We start from the raw sequence: 15,557 nt of genomic DNA on the forward strand, positions 1-15,557 counted from the left end.
CTGTATCTGGTGTTATTTTGACACTGTACTGGTGTTAATTCAAAAATGACACCACATGGTGTTGATTTGATATTTGCTGGTGTTAATATCAATGGTTTAACACCCGTCCAGCTTCAATAAGGGACCACATCAGCTGGTGTTACTTTGGTGTAAATTTATTTTCACATTTTTTCAAAAATCTAGTATTTTAATGTAAAATTCTTGATCGTCTTGTTTAAATCAAAAATCAACAAGAAGTGCAGTTACTAGGAAACTCTTCCAAAAACAGTTTAAAATTTGGAAATGACACCCGTAGGTGTTAATTTAACACCATAAATGAGCACCGAAAATTTAACACCAGCTCGGTGTTCACTATTTAACACCGGACTTTTTGCAGTGTAGCTTATGCATATACCCCTGAAGTATAAATGAACACAAAATACCCTTCTAGTCGATCATGAAAATAAATCATATACTGTAATGCATATAATAATGTCTGGAATTGGAATGACAAATTTACTTGTTACCTTGTTATCACAAATCACAGTGGACTTGTTGAATGTCTTCCGCTGAAGTCAGATCACTTTTATTTGGTGATGCGGCTTGCATGCGGCTAAGCATTTTGATAATTACCCTCTTTTGTATGTACACAGGTGAGTAAAAGCTGCCAGGACCTGTTCGACGAGAATTGATTTCCGCTTTATCATTGCTTTTCTTTCTTTTTTGTTCTTTTTAGTTTAGAGTTATAAACACTACGAGCGGTCTCTTGTTCATCTGTTCTTTGGCAAATGTTATAATTCCTTCCTCCCCTCTGTTTCAAACACCATCCATTTTGTTCAGAATAAAAACCCGCACATGAAGAACTTTTACATGGCCCGAGATAAATGACACTTGTAAGCTAAAATATGCATTCGACCTAAATGAATAAAGTCAACCTACTCAAAGAAGGCCGAACACATCGAAAACATGATGATTTCTTCGGAAAGATGAACACATTCCACAAGTTTGGAAGCAACTGGTCAGTAACAGTGGCCATGGCCGTAATAAAACAATAGGAGTTTCAAGCATCCCGTACAGCCGTTGTGTTTTCCTTCAATACATTCATCGCACACCACTTCTTTTTCCTCTTTCTGTAACCAGTTCTCGCCGTCGGTTAGGTCAATGACCTTCCAGTGTGTCTTTGTAGGTTTTTGCCATCCCTTCCGTCCGCCCCCCCCCCCCTCCCCCTCACCCCGAGTTGTTTTTCTGGCAGTCTGTCTGTCCGTACAATGTACCGATTAGGCAAGCCGCAGGGTAGGCAGACCAGACAGCGGTGACTGACGGTGCAGTCAAAATTTGACAATTTCGGCTGAATATCATATCTGCCCAGCGTCACGTCCATCAAGATTACGACCATTTCCACTTCTTTGTCCAATTCTAATTTCATTAAAGGCTATACAGGGGGTGCAACAAAGAAAGTGCAAAGAACCATAGCGCCCTGAATTCGTTTCATAATTTTCATTTGCCGCTATCATCAATACTATACGATCACAACTATTATCAAGATTATAATTATGACAGTTATGATTATGAAAATGATGATGTTGGTGATAATGGTGATTATCATCACTATCATTTTCATTATGATCCACAAGAGTATCATCAGTACCAATCATCATTCGTCATATCCATCATTATAAATCTGATTAGGTCATCCCTTTACCCGTGATTTCACAGAAGTGATATCATTGATAATCATGAATAATCAATGTTTTATAACTTTAGACAGTATATGGTATGTATACCCTTAGATACACTTTTAATGTTTGTTTGTTTGTTTGTTTGTTTGTTTGACGCATTTCCGAGCGGACTTCCATGAGCTTCAGTGTTAAACCTATACTGTCCACAAAACGATAAGTAGCCCCATGATATCTCCCCTCCTATCACCACCGAGAGCATTTTTTTTTTCCTTCCTTGATACCCGTCCTATAGTGACTGGTATCACCTACCGCTGTCCAAGCAACAATGTGACGATGATTCATGGAATAACATCCTTCAATCTATTTGTCTCCCCTCCATCACCTCTTCTACACCGGTAATCGATTTAGGAGAGTGTTGTCATGTCGCCGTTGGGGTCGTGATAAAGTTCGCTTCCGTGTGTATATCCTATCCGTGCGTATTTTCCTGTCGTCCTCGCCCCTCCCTCCTCGCCCCCCCCCCCCCCCCACCCAGCGTGAGCAGTGATCGCTACTGTCTTGTACATCGCATCTGAGAAATCAGAATCCACGTTCTGAATGATTCTGCTCTCGAATCTTTCGTCGTCTTGTTTTCATCGATGGACGTCTATTTTTTTTTTTTTTTTTTACTGTCTGGCCTACACAAAATTGAGGAGACACCGATGTGATTGGTCCAGGGCGTAAGTGAATTTCACCCCGAGGTTAATTTGATCAAAAGCTCAGGGCTGATAAACTGATAAAAAAATAATGTATCTTGCAATTTGTGTAAAATACTTGGATGGCAGTTTTTGCAAATCCACGCACACGTTCGTGCGAGACAACAAGACCCGTGTAGCGTTACATCGTTCCACATACTGTTTCCACAACATATCAATGATTAACGGCAATATTGGATCATCAAAAGAGCAACATGCCGCCATATCCATAGAAAAGAAAAATGACAGCGCATTATTTTGGGACATTCTCTACTCATTTTCTCAGTGTAAAAGCAATTCTGTCAAATTTCGATATGCCGCTCAGTTAATCGGAATATCTTTGACGACACTGACGAAGCAAGTTCAGCATACTGAAGTGATCTTGTCATTATACGAACTGATGCGCTATAAGAAAAACAAACAAAAAAACGTATTATGGTTTGTTTCAAGAAGTGGGCAATGAATAGGCCTACATTAGCATTGAATGTGAATGATTGTCATGATGAAAGCTTATTATGCCTAATTTACTTGGCTCTTTCATCCGACCAAAGAAAGATCTCTTCCATTATAATACTGAAACAAAAAAGCTGTTGGAAAAAAAAAAGATGGCACAAATCCCTCTCTCTCATTTCATTGTGCCCCTTCCATCTTTCTCTCTTTTTACGATAGAACGAAGGAATGAATGATGGTATCGTCTAGTGAGCTTTAAGGCATTATTTACCATTTGTAGATGAAACAAAAACTCAGCTTTAGTGCTTCAAAAAAGTTATAAAATGTGAGATTGGGTTAGAAATAACCGATGTATAAATGTTAATCAGTACAATCAATGTGAATAATAGTATAATATCATTGTTTCTATAGAATAAACCATCTACCATCGATTTATTGAGAAAAAATAGTGATATCTCCTCATATTTTAGACTTTGTTGGGAAATCTTTATAATTATGTTAGGATGTTTTGTGATACAGCTGACCAACAAATATGCATAAAATGTGATAACTCAAACATTTTTTTAAAATCACTGCTCCCAATTGTAAACAATGACTTTAATATGTGCACAAATGAAGAACACTTTAAGGCACGATATATATCCCGAACATCTCCACGTCAGCCATCCATGATGCGAAGGAAAATGAGTTTGTTTTTTTGTAGATGGCGGCGTCTCTTTGTACATCCTTTCATTGTCGGGGAAATTACATTCTATTTGGTTCCTGGCATTTGTCTATAAAGTGGCTATACTTCACAGAACATACTGAGGGGTTTTGGTTTCACCCTATCGGAGGCCAGAAGCAAACCCGGCCTCGCATTTCATCCAGATTCTGTGAAAGATTACTCCTGACTGTCTGATTTTAAATAGTACAAAATTTAATGTGTTTCGGTTTTGCCACGCAATGATTTTATTATCCATCACCCCTTGACGGTCTAATATCAAGGTAATTCACTGTGTGTTACGCAAGATGTGAACCCCTTTCAGAAAATCACGGTAATATGAAGATAATTCATACAGTGTTGTTTTCAAATGGTTTTTCATGAATTGTTTATATTAATCTGAGCGATAATGCCATTCGTTTGCCCCCTTGATAAATCCGAGTTAATGGCCGTTTAGTCCCACGACTCGGTCGAGGTATACCTCGCTCATTGTAGGTATTACGCTTCATGCAATATTGATGGACAACCATACCAATACATTGTACAAGCGTCTCGAGTTATTAATGAGTGCGAGCAGCGCCTTTCGCAGAAATAGCGAGCGAATTAATATTTCACGGCGCGCATCACCATTCGATCAGGGAGCGCAGCGGCTTGGGAGCTTTCATATTTCATATACTTATCTGCCTCGTAATGACCTAATTAGCCGTTATACAGGGATTGATTCATTTATCTGATTTCGGCCCGTTAGTTTACATAATACTCTTGAGTGTGTGTGTGTGGTTTGTTTTTTTTCTTATAGTTTACATGTAGCCACAGGCTGTTTACGACTCCCAGTAGTATTTGTGGATTGCTTGGGCATGCATGTCTTTGAGGGGCCGTTATCATTTTGTAACATTTCCAACGGTTGCCGACGAGATTTATTGTCATGAAATACTTGTTGATAAAAATGAGCCTCTGATAAGAAAATACAAAGGAGATCGTAAAACGCCAGCGGATGTCGATTATTGATACCAAAGTAAAAAGTTCGTTCGGAATGATATATATGCAATAAAGCGAAAACATATTAACCAACTTACAGATTAAAAAAAGATATGAATATATTATATATATATATATATATATATATATATATATATACATTAGTGTTGTTACCTTTACACGGTTGTTCACCTTATATAATTGCTCTATATATTATCCTACAGATATGCTATTAACCAAACAAAGTTGTATGATATGGTCATGATTTGGTCGTTTGTGGAGAAACAACAAACCACCGCCACCAACAACAACAACAACAACAACAATAACAACAACAACGACGACGACGACGACGACGACAACAACAACAACACACAAAATCCTTTATAGGTCAAACTTCAAATTAAATCATATACGTGCTTCGCGTTGAGTGATGAAATGAATTTTGCCCATTTCTTGTCGCGTTCTTGGAGGACAATAACTTCGATACGTTCCGGGTATCTTACTCGTAATCATGATCTAATTGGTTGATTTACAGCGGATTATGTAAACATCAACCACACATTTGAATGTGCTCACTCTATGTAGGCTATATAATGTCAACAAAGCAATATGCCACAATGGGCTACTATACCGAGAGTTATGACAAATTGTTGTCAGATGATTTTGACGATGCATGAAAGCAGGAACATTGTCAATAGAAAGATCATCACCATAAATCATCTTATATGTACACAATAAAGGTTGATGCCATTGTTTTCTTTGTTTCATATTCACCTTCGTATCCTCAGACATACGTGCCATGTGAAGTTTAGTCTTTTTATTTTCACATGTAATATTTGCGTCATACTGTGTGATTGTTTAAAAGCGGCCCCATACAAGTTTGAATTCTTTCAAAACTAACCTCGGGAAAATATTCTTTAGTTATCTACTAAAAATTTATCTGAGCTTCATTATTAAACCTAACGCCATATACATTATCATTATAAGATTGTAAACCCTTGCTCGTTAATGCTTGCAAAAGAATCGTAACATCAAACTTATTTTCTTTTAACATCAAGCATTTGCTCAGCGGCTCCGTCCATTCATTACCTCTCTATAAAGGCCAAGTAATTTAATTGTGCAACTCCGCTTTTTTTTTAAGTATATTAATATATCAATTATTTGGGGGGTGTACCCTACAAGCATTGCTTTTTTTTTATAAGTCCTCCCAGTTTCGAGCATTTTCGTATATTCAAATTGATTTACGAACTTACGAATTACATTTTTTGTACACTGTAATATTAGTTTGTACGCCTATCTTCTGTTTAAAAATCTCTATCTTATAGATTTCTGTTAGAAATGGAAGAAAAAGAACGAATTAATGAATGGATTACTAAGTGAATGAGTATGACTGAATTACTGTCTTTTATGGTATATCTACCCTCTTTTTGATGTTACACGATGTGTTCTTATTAATGTTTATAACAATTTCCATTACCATCATCACGGTATTAACACGCAATATACGTTTTGTTCATGATGATCATAATCACCACCTCATTCAGCATTGATTTTACTAGTCTTATGATTAAATGATCGATCACTGATGTGAAAACCAGTCGATCTATTCAATCAAAAGTTGTCAAAACAACATCATAGACCTTTTTGTGGAATTTGATTAGTAATCATAATTTTTCTGGACCAGAAATAACTTTAAAAAGACAGACAATTTAAGAGCACAACAATAAAAGTGTTTAACGAAATCGGATTAAAAATTAGGAAGTTATAAGATGTGAAAGATTAGAAAATGTTTGCAAAATAGATATTGAACTGTTGATATGAATTATAATTTAGATGAGTGAGCTGATAATGTTATCATTTCTCAATTTTCTATTGATCATGTGCAAAAAAAAAAAAATATTGACAAAATTTGATTTTCTGCTGAATAAGAGTAAAGCGTAATGTCCTTCCTGGCTTTTTAACTTAACTTTAATGAACAGTTAGAGATATAATTTGGATATAGGAATTTGAGACTTGTTCATTATTGCATTTAATCAACAACAACAACAACAAGAAATAGATGGAAATTTCCAGAGTTTGTGTGTAAAGTATATGCAAGTTGTGAGGAGATGACATTATCAACTCATTCAATTGCATATTCATAATAAATGTGCTCAAGAATTGTTTTGTCAAAACTGGCAAAATTTTACGATGTCATAACTTCCCTATTTTTGTCTGATTTTGGTCAATTTTTCACTGTTGTTTATAAAACTTTGACCTCTTTCTTCAGACTATATTCTAACCGGCCAAGAATTGTCTTTTCATCGTTTCTATCTTTCACGTATTCGTCATGATAATAATCATTATGGTCATTTTCACATCATGATTATTATCATGGTAATCATCATCCTTACCATCACCGTTATCATTATCAATCATCATCAATCATCATCTTCATCACCCTCACCATCATCGTTATCATCATCAATCATCATCTTCATCATCATTATCATCATCACCTACATCGTCACCATGACTACCACCAAATCCAGGTCATGTTATACGCATAAACAAGTATCATGCATGCACTTCTATATCACGTAGATTGATGATTGATCGCGACCATCATCGTGTTACATCATAGTGTGGTAGTATAACAGCATGACAGCATAGAGACGTATTTGGATGCTCATCTTTCAGAGCGCTATCCTTCCACCGACCACCAATACGATTTTGTTATCATCATCATCCTCATCCCCATCATCATCGTCGTCAATCGTTACAGTCACATTGACATGTGACTAGCCTTTACTTCAAATGAGCAATTTATCGGTTTTGGACAAAGGAAAGCAACAATGACAACAAGAGTCCCTGATTTTTTTTTTTATTGTATATGAATCGATTCATTTTATTCATTCAATTCACAAATAGTTAACTTATATTACACTGAGATGCAATCATTCAACTGCACTGTATATATTATACCAAATACAGTTGTTACAAAGTCGGAATGATATAGTGATTTACCCAAATAAATACATGAATTTTTGTGTCAACTTACAAAAGTTCTCGCATCTTTTCGATGCCTAGAATAGAAGGTAACGAAGCAAACTTAGATAACATGAAGAAAACTGCAATAATACAAGTACGAACAATATTCATCGTTTCGTTTGCAGCACCAAATTCAAACAGCAAGGTGTGTGATGTAATAAATAAGTTGGAATGTTGTCCAATAACTTAATAGATAAAATATTATCGTAAATACATATGGTTGCGATAAATTACTCTTATCTTTGAGCGAGCTGTTTCTTATACTTGATATAATCCATAATATATACATTGCGAGTGTGTTTAAAACAATAAAAACAGAAGGACAAAGCAAAGGGCATGGTTTGAATTAAATAATAACTTTCAAGATATTACTGCCTTTGGATCATGAATATGACACAACAATAAAGACTTATCTAAAAAAAAAATCATATTAACAGGTAACAGATTACATTATGATACACATTGGGAATGATGATATGCGAGTTTAAGGCTGGAAAAACTATAAAGACAGCAACATTCAAACTGTCAGGACTTCCCATTCAAGACACTGACCCTGGTGATTAACGAGAAGGTGGTACAAACTTTACCGATATCTTTTACTCATTTCGCAAACTATGAAGAAAAAATAAAACACAGACATCGATTCCCCCTAGTGGATAACAATCAAACAACTCGCTACAAATATTGACAAAGCATCCAGACCGCAATATCATAAAACATTGTAAACAACTGAGTTTGTTTCATTGTTGCTCGATACGCGGTGAGACCGGACGAGCACTCCTGGATTTGAGTAAAACAACTTTACCATAAGATAAGGTACAAATTACAGCGGGTCCGGATTGTTCAACCAACATTGGACAACACACTGTCTGCAACGCATAACGTCAGTAATTGCTGTTTGCGCCTTTACATTGTGATATCAAGCCAATGTAGACAATAGAACACAAATCTTTAATGTTTCGCATCCTTAAATTGATAACAAGGCGCTTCTTGAATGTTGATGTTGTTTTGTTTTTTTAATCAAACAGATGTTTAAAAACCGAAATGACAAGGCACATGACTAATGACCTTAAAACCTTCTAAGAGAAAAGCAAATCTGTTTAACAACCACCAACTTGTTCAAACAACTGGCTACTAAACGCACATTGAGCAGCCTTTAGTCGTAACTCAGTCGCCTTCTGTTGAGCAACTATTGTGAATCATACACGTCTGTAACACTCATTGAATTTGCATGTACAAATATCAACCAGAAGTAGATGTTTTGAAATTCATCTTCTCTTTTTCTTCAAATACTAATCAGCACTTTTTAAATAGAGATTTAGGTTGGAAAATTTATATTTCATTTTATATAGCCGCTATCGTTGCAAAATACATTGTAAACACGGTACAGTTACAAAAATACAATTTTACATTCTACGCTTCTCAAAATATGCTGAAGGCATTCCATCCATGGAAAAGCAAAGGCAGAGAGAAATGGTGTCAATTATGCGAACGAGTGAAGTAAAAATAGATTGTCTTGCAGAGTAATCATATATCACACAGTGTGCCTTTTGGAAATATCAGAAATTTGTGAGCATATTACACCAGAGACAGAGAATTTTGTGAAAACTGAATGGTTTTGCACAAAAGAAGGCTGAAATTATCAACTATGTCTAATTATACTGGCCAAACCTCGTGGCTAAAATAGGCACGGTGAATGCATAAGGACTTATATCAGGAGTGTATCGACTACACTATAGACACGAGTGTTTTGGTGCGAAATCGATACAACCGAGATAGTCGCAATTTGCGGTTAATCCCAAGGCTACGGTGGCTTTAAAGAATAAACTAATAACGACAAGAGAACAACTCGAATAGTCTTAAATGGAATGTAAACACTTAATACTGACAATAAGTTACTCTGCAGTGCATTGAATATACATAGTGAGAGACATTAAGAACGAAGTTGAACACTGAAGTCACAGAGAATGACTGATTAACATGAGATAGTAAATCAAACACGCCGTGAGAAGACAACCTCTCTCCACAACTGAACATGTCCATGTGACCTATTTTCGGCTCAAAACAAAACTATCTCCATCCTACACCGCTTTCGAAATAAATAATTCGCACATGATCAGCTAGTCCTTCATAGAAAATGACAAGCAAATTGCATTAAGTTGCACTATTTGACATTCACATTGCATGTGGAAAAGATGACAAATTAAGCCAAATGTTATTAATCAGAAGGAAGCAAAGAAAAACAAGAAAGATTCCAGACGGGAAAGAGAGGGATGAAGAAAAACGATCTCGGAAAAGGATAAAGACGGAAGACAGTGAAGACAGAAAGGTTGTTTGTATGACTGTGAGCCAAGGAAAGAGAAAGAGAAGATGATGGAATAAAAGGAGGAATACCTGTGCCGAATGGGATGTGTTTTAGTTCGCCATAACAATAAGACACAAATATTACAAATTATCACACCAGTCTCTTCACTGTAACAAAGGCAATTTTTGGCGGACCAAACTGACTGTCCTAGTCAACCCCATCTCGGAGAGGCGCGCACTCTCTCCGCCTAATCCAACGGTCTCTTTGTTTGCGTCAGCTCGCGTTCCCGTTAACAAGCCAATGTACCAGCAGCTTTCGCTCTCTCCCAATTTTTGTGTCCGGTAGAGCTGGCGGCGGTGAAAGCTGGCCAGACAAAGGAGGCATACCTACGCATTTTTTTTTTTTCTTCCCTGCAGTCGAAACTCGAGTGTCGAGGCATTTTTTTTTCCTACACTTCCCGGGAGGCGTAAATATAAGCTTGACCATTTGATTAAGAAAAGCTTCGTTTTGTTTCTCTTTGTTCTGTTTCGTTTTGCTCTCTTTTTCTTTCAGGGTTGGGTGAGAATAATTGGCAAGGTTTGCAGCCGTTTGAAATGTCTCTGTTGGACACGTTTAGATTCGGATACTAATTCACATTCAATATCATTGCACGTAAGAATGATCACTGAACAAGGTGACTCAGCGTTCATGCACGTCTACGCATGGACAAGAAAGGTATATACTTCACGTTTTATACTATTAAACGGAACTTAATACACTGATCGTCAATTTGTTAATAATCATAGGTAATAATGATTGCACTGCGATTACACATTCAAGAAAATAAATATACGCAAACACGTTACCTGTTACAGATCATACACAGTTATAATCTAGCCATTGCGCCGCTCCAGTCATAGATTTGATACAGTATAATGATGGCAGTTTTATAATAGATGCCTGTCATTTCCAGTCACGCGTTAGCATTTATACTTTTTGATAATAATGGTTAAAGATAGTGGCAGGTATTTAATAATATTTGGGAGTAAACATTGCATGAGACTCTATATTGTCACTTGGAGAATGAGCCCTGTTCGACAAAATAGTTTAATGGTCATTGGCCATAATTTGTGTACGTTAGTATTAATGAAGAGAAGAGTCAGCTAACAAGAGATGCAGCCGTCCACACAACGAGCGCATTTTCCAGCAAAAAAAAAAAAAAAAAAAAAAAATTAAGCACAAAGTAAATCAGAAATACAAAGAACTGCCTCCGGCAGTATGGAATGTCAAAAATTATATTGGCAAGACGCAGTACATCCGTGAAACATGAATGTAGTCAGCAAATAAATACATATATATTAACAATCTAATACCTTTGAACAAAGTACATTACAGTTATGTCTTCGAAATGAGAAATTATTCAAGTCGACATAATGATAATCAAGAAAATAATGTCATCAGTCATCGCTAAACGGCAGACACCTTTCTGTTTTTAGATAAGTATAAACATTGAATCATATGACATTATTCGACATAATATTTATTATATACGAGAATAGTTCGGTCATTACTGACACTGACTGAAGAAGTAATTATCGAAGCATTTAACGCACGTCGAGCTTGTTAACAATAACCAAAGGGACCTTCGATTCCGTTTTTAACGAATGTAACACAGTCTAACTGGCCAAGATAACACAATACCTATGTTAAGTGAAAGTCCCATGTCGGTGTGCCGTCTACTAGCGAGAGATGACACAGAGAAGCTATAGGCAGGACAGTGAATGTACATGAGACGAAGGCATCATAGGCACTATTTAGGAAGATGCAGAGTCCCAACTATGCATCGTCCTTGTTATTGACTCTTTTTCAAAATGAGCCGCCTATAGTCACAGTGTGGATGCACCCCTCCTCTCTTTCTTGCTTACTCTCATTTAATAGACAATCTTAGCTATTGTGGTATGCGGGTGTTTATACTTTATATTCAGACTCCAAGGAATCTTATCAACAACAGCTGAGTCCCTTCCCTGATGAAGATTTTTTTAGCAACTCTGAAAACTGGCAAAGTCACTGGCCATAGAAAACAAACCTTAGGTACGAATTGGGGGCATCTGGAGCAAGATTACCTGCCTGTTTTCCGACGGGTGTCTCTTGTTGATGTGGCGGGTAAGACCAGGAGATGTTGGGAAGATGCTGGAGCAGTATTTGCAGTGATACATCTCACCTGGATTGCTGTGCTGCAACTTCTCATGCCGCTCCAGGGCCACCCGGCTGTGGAAGTTGCCACCACATATGCCACAGGAGTAGTCTCTATTTGCCTCGGGATCCATGTTGTCGGTGCCGACGGCGTGAGTGAGGACGTGTGTAGCCCTGCTGGTGAGGCTACTGAACACCTGGCCGCAATACTGGCATGGGAACGTCTCCTCTGTCTCGCTGTGTTGCTGCATGTGGCGGCGGAGGTTGGCCGGTCGCCGGAACTTGCGGCCACACTGGTCACAATTGTAGAGCATGTCCTCCTTGCTTGTCTTGTTGACATCGATGTTGTTATTTTGAGGGTAGCTCGGGCTGGGTGTACTGCGGGGTGTGTCCATGGGCGTGGGCAACAGGTGGTGGAGGGGGCTCGGTGTGCTTCCTCTGCTGATACTCCCCTCACTTCCACTGTCTACCTTCCTGGTAGCGTCCGGAATGTTGAGCACTGTTGTCGGGTTAAACTGCTTCAGAGCGTCTTTAGCTGCTCCAGCAGGGAGGATGCGGGGAGAGTTTGTGGAGGGAGTGCGATTGCTCGAACTGTTGTTGTTATTGTTAGTATTATTATTGTTGTTGTTGTTTGGCTTTGGTTTGTGCCAACGGCGATGAGATGCGAGATTGGCGGGACAGTTGAAAACTTTATCGCACTCGGGGCAACGATACTCGACGTGCACGATGCAAGAGCACTTGTGTTGCGCGAGTGAAAGGGGGTCGGGATAGCTTTCCTTACACAGCTTGCACATGAAGTCTCCACCAAGTTTGCTCCCATTGGGGTCACCCATTTTATGCGAGCCGTTCATTTTGCTGGCTGCATCGACATCCTCTCTGATGATGGTGCCGTGAACCGGGGAACGATTATCTTCTTCAAATGTGAGTTTCCTGGCTGCTTTGGGCTTTTTCGCTCGATGCGACTTGTGGTGGTCCGAGTCCGCATTTGGCCGTTTGGTGCCGAGGGCAGGCGGGGCGCTCAATGTAAGCTTCGTGTTCGGTGTCACGGGAGACTTCGTGATCGAGGTGAAATCACTAGTGAAGCAAGGTGTAAGAGTTTGATGAGGTACGGGGCCACATGCCTGCAGGTGGTTCGGGGAGCCGACCATCACATCGCGGTCGAAATGGAATGCAAACGAAGACTCCTTGTGGTTCACAGGGGCGACGGGGCTCTGACTGTACCCCGAGTCGGGTGAGTTAAACGGCCTGATGTACGAGTCAGTCAAATCACCGTCAACGAAACCGAGATCGTCAAATTCGTCATCGGAATTTCGCTGCCTGTACGTCACGCTGCATGTCCTTTTCGTCCTTTTCACGAGAAAATTACGAGGCATATTGCCAGGGAAGCAGTCGGAGTAAAACAAAACAAAAATGAATAAATAGAATAAAGTAATAAAACAAAAAGCGGGAAAAGGACAGATGCCTTTCTCACCAACAATGCACAGGAATATGTCAATTTCTCAAGCACACAATGAAGAAGCAAATGTTTTCCTTTGCTGGATCAACGGCAGGAGAGATGGATGGAAAATTATTTTTCAGTGGAGCAACAGTGATTGTCTTGTGCCGAGAAGATGATGGAAAGAGAATGGATCATGCGAGCGCTCTCCGATTCCCGTGAAGCCAGTGAGGAAAGTGAGAAGAGATAAGATGTATCGCTGTTAAATATCCGCTTGATGAGTGAACACAGCGCGAGACCGGGCATTGTGATCGAGTATTCTGATTGGTCGAACAAAGTTCGGGCGCTCGGTATTCATGATTCGGTCGTGTGTCTGGCGCGAGAGACTTCGGGCTGCTGCTGGGAGACTGCGTCTGTGTGCCTCGCGTAGGTTCACTCGAGTCAACAGGCTATAACGCAGGTTGTTGCAACAACAAAGCTCTCGAATTAGAAGTCCTCCTTGACCAGTTCTGTCAATGGCAGTGCATGTCCAGCTGCGCGTGCGCCTCTCAGCGAGTTTACTCTGACTTTGGCACATTACATGTTTAACAAAGACATTATATCATCAGTGGTTTCATGAGATTGTCCTGCTCTTCCTTAGTATTTACCTTCGCTCGTCGCTACGCATTTCTCAGTGTTCTTTTTTTTTTTCTCCGCGTTCCCCAGAGTGGCCCACAAGAAACAAGCGAATGAGATGAATATTCATGAGGGCTGAGTGTTGCTTGTCGGAGTCCATTCTGTGGCACCGATCTAACAATGCGACTTTATTACCTAGCCGGCACGTGCCCTTCATTGTTTTCTTCTCCCCGACTCGGATTGTTTCGTCATCAGCTGCCTCAGCTCTCGGCGAATGAGCGACGAAAACTAATTACCTCGTTCCAGTGGTTGTAATGGCATTCACTCACTTAAATCCCCTCCGTCCCCCTCCATCTTTCTTCGTGTCTCTCCTTATCTCATCACTTCTCTCAGTCGGGTCGGCGGGGGATGATGCGGCTTTGTTGTTGTGCGATCACAGTCGGCACTTTAGCCCGTCTGCTTTATAGCTTTACCCTGCTCAACTCTTGCGGCCCACATTGCAGCAGGCCAAGAAAGCAAAGGGCGTGATTAGTTTCTCAGCAGTGGATGCTGAGTGATTTCATCGGCGTTTCAGCGATTTGAATCCAGAAAGCAACATTCACAAAACAGAGAGAGAGAGAGGGGGATGGAGGGAGGGGAAGGATGCATGAAAGGCATATGTTACTTTATTTCTATTTTGCTGTAAATTGATTTCCTATGATTTTAATATAAAATCTTTTCACAACTCCCCTCGTGTTTTTTTTTCTTTCCCTCACTCTACACGCACACCATCATCTCTCCTACGCACATTCTTTGAGCTTCATCGGGCTTCTTCCCCCTTTCTATATCATTTGAATCTTTGTTTTCACCATTAGTGTGTTGTGCTCATTTTGTTGGAGCCCCGCTCTCTGCGACAAAGCCAAACTTGTCGCGTGGCACGCACACAGTGCCGGGTGAGTCAGTGGAAATCAGTGGGGGCAGTGATTGGCTCTTTGTTGTGCGTCTCACCTTGCTAGCGGGGTAAGCCCCGCCACTGGAATGTCTGTCGGATTCGGGCTTAGCGCACCGGTTCTCAATGCTTGGCCGCACATCAGATATTGAGCCCCGCACGCGACCGGCACGCGCAGCCCTTCTTGGCTTCTACCGGGGCCAAATAGCACCAAAACAGAGTCGCGATCTCGACGCTGCAGCAAATCCGGTCTCGACGCCGGCAAAACGTGTCCGCCCTTCTAAACAATGTCCGTCAGTGAAAGTGCGGGGGAAAATGAACAAAACAACAGAACTAATGCATGTTTTCTGAAATATTTAAATCTACATCGGAATCGCGTTTGTGCAATGCGTGTCCTCGAACAATCTAATTGGGTGTGAATATCTCATACCTCAACAGAAAAAAATATATAAATGCATGTCTTGAGCTCATCTCATTGAGTGAACAAAGAGTTAGGGAAGCAGTGATGAGCATCATAAGCCAAGAATAGATACAGATAGTTTAGATAGATTA

General features: G+C 39.6%; 1 protein-coding gene across 1 annotated transcript; it reads right to left on the bottom strand.

Moving 5' to 3' along the window:
* Positions 1-11,921: 11,921 nt before the first annotated feature.
* LOC140226838 (insulinoma-associated protein 1a-like) lies at positions 11,922-13,400 on the bottom strand. The gene has a single exon (XM_072307268.1). It carries the CDS (start codon positions 13,398-13,400, stop codon positions 11,922-11,924), a length of 1,479 nt encoding a protein of 492 aa, XP_072163369.1.
* Between the last annotated feature and the right edge of the window lie 2,157 nt (positions 13,401-15,557).

Source organism: Diadema setosum, chromosome 1 (assembly GCF_964275005.1).
Source record: "Diadema setosum chromosome 1, eeDiaSeto1, whole genome shotgun sequence".
In the NCBI taxonomy this organism is placed as follows: Eukaryota; Metazoa; Echinodermata; class Echinoidea; order Diadematoida; family Diadematidae; genus Diadema; species Diadema setosum.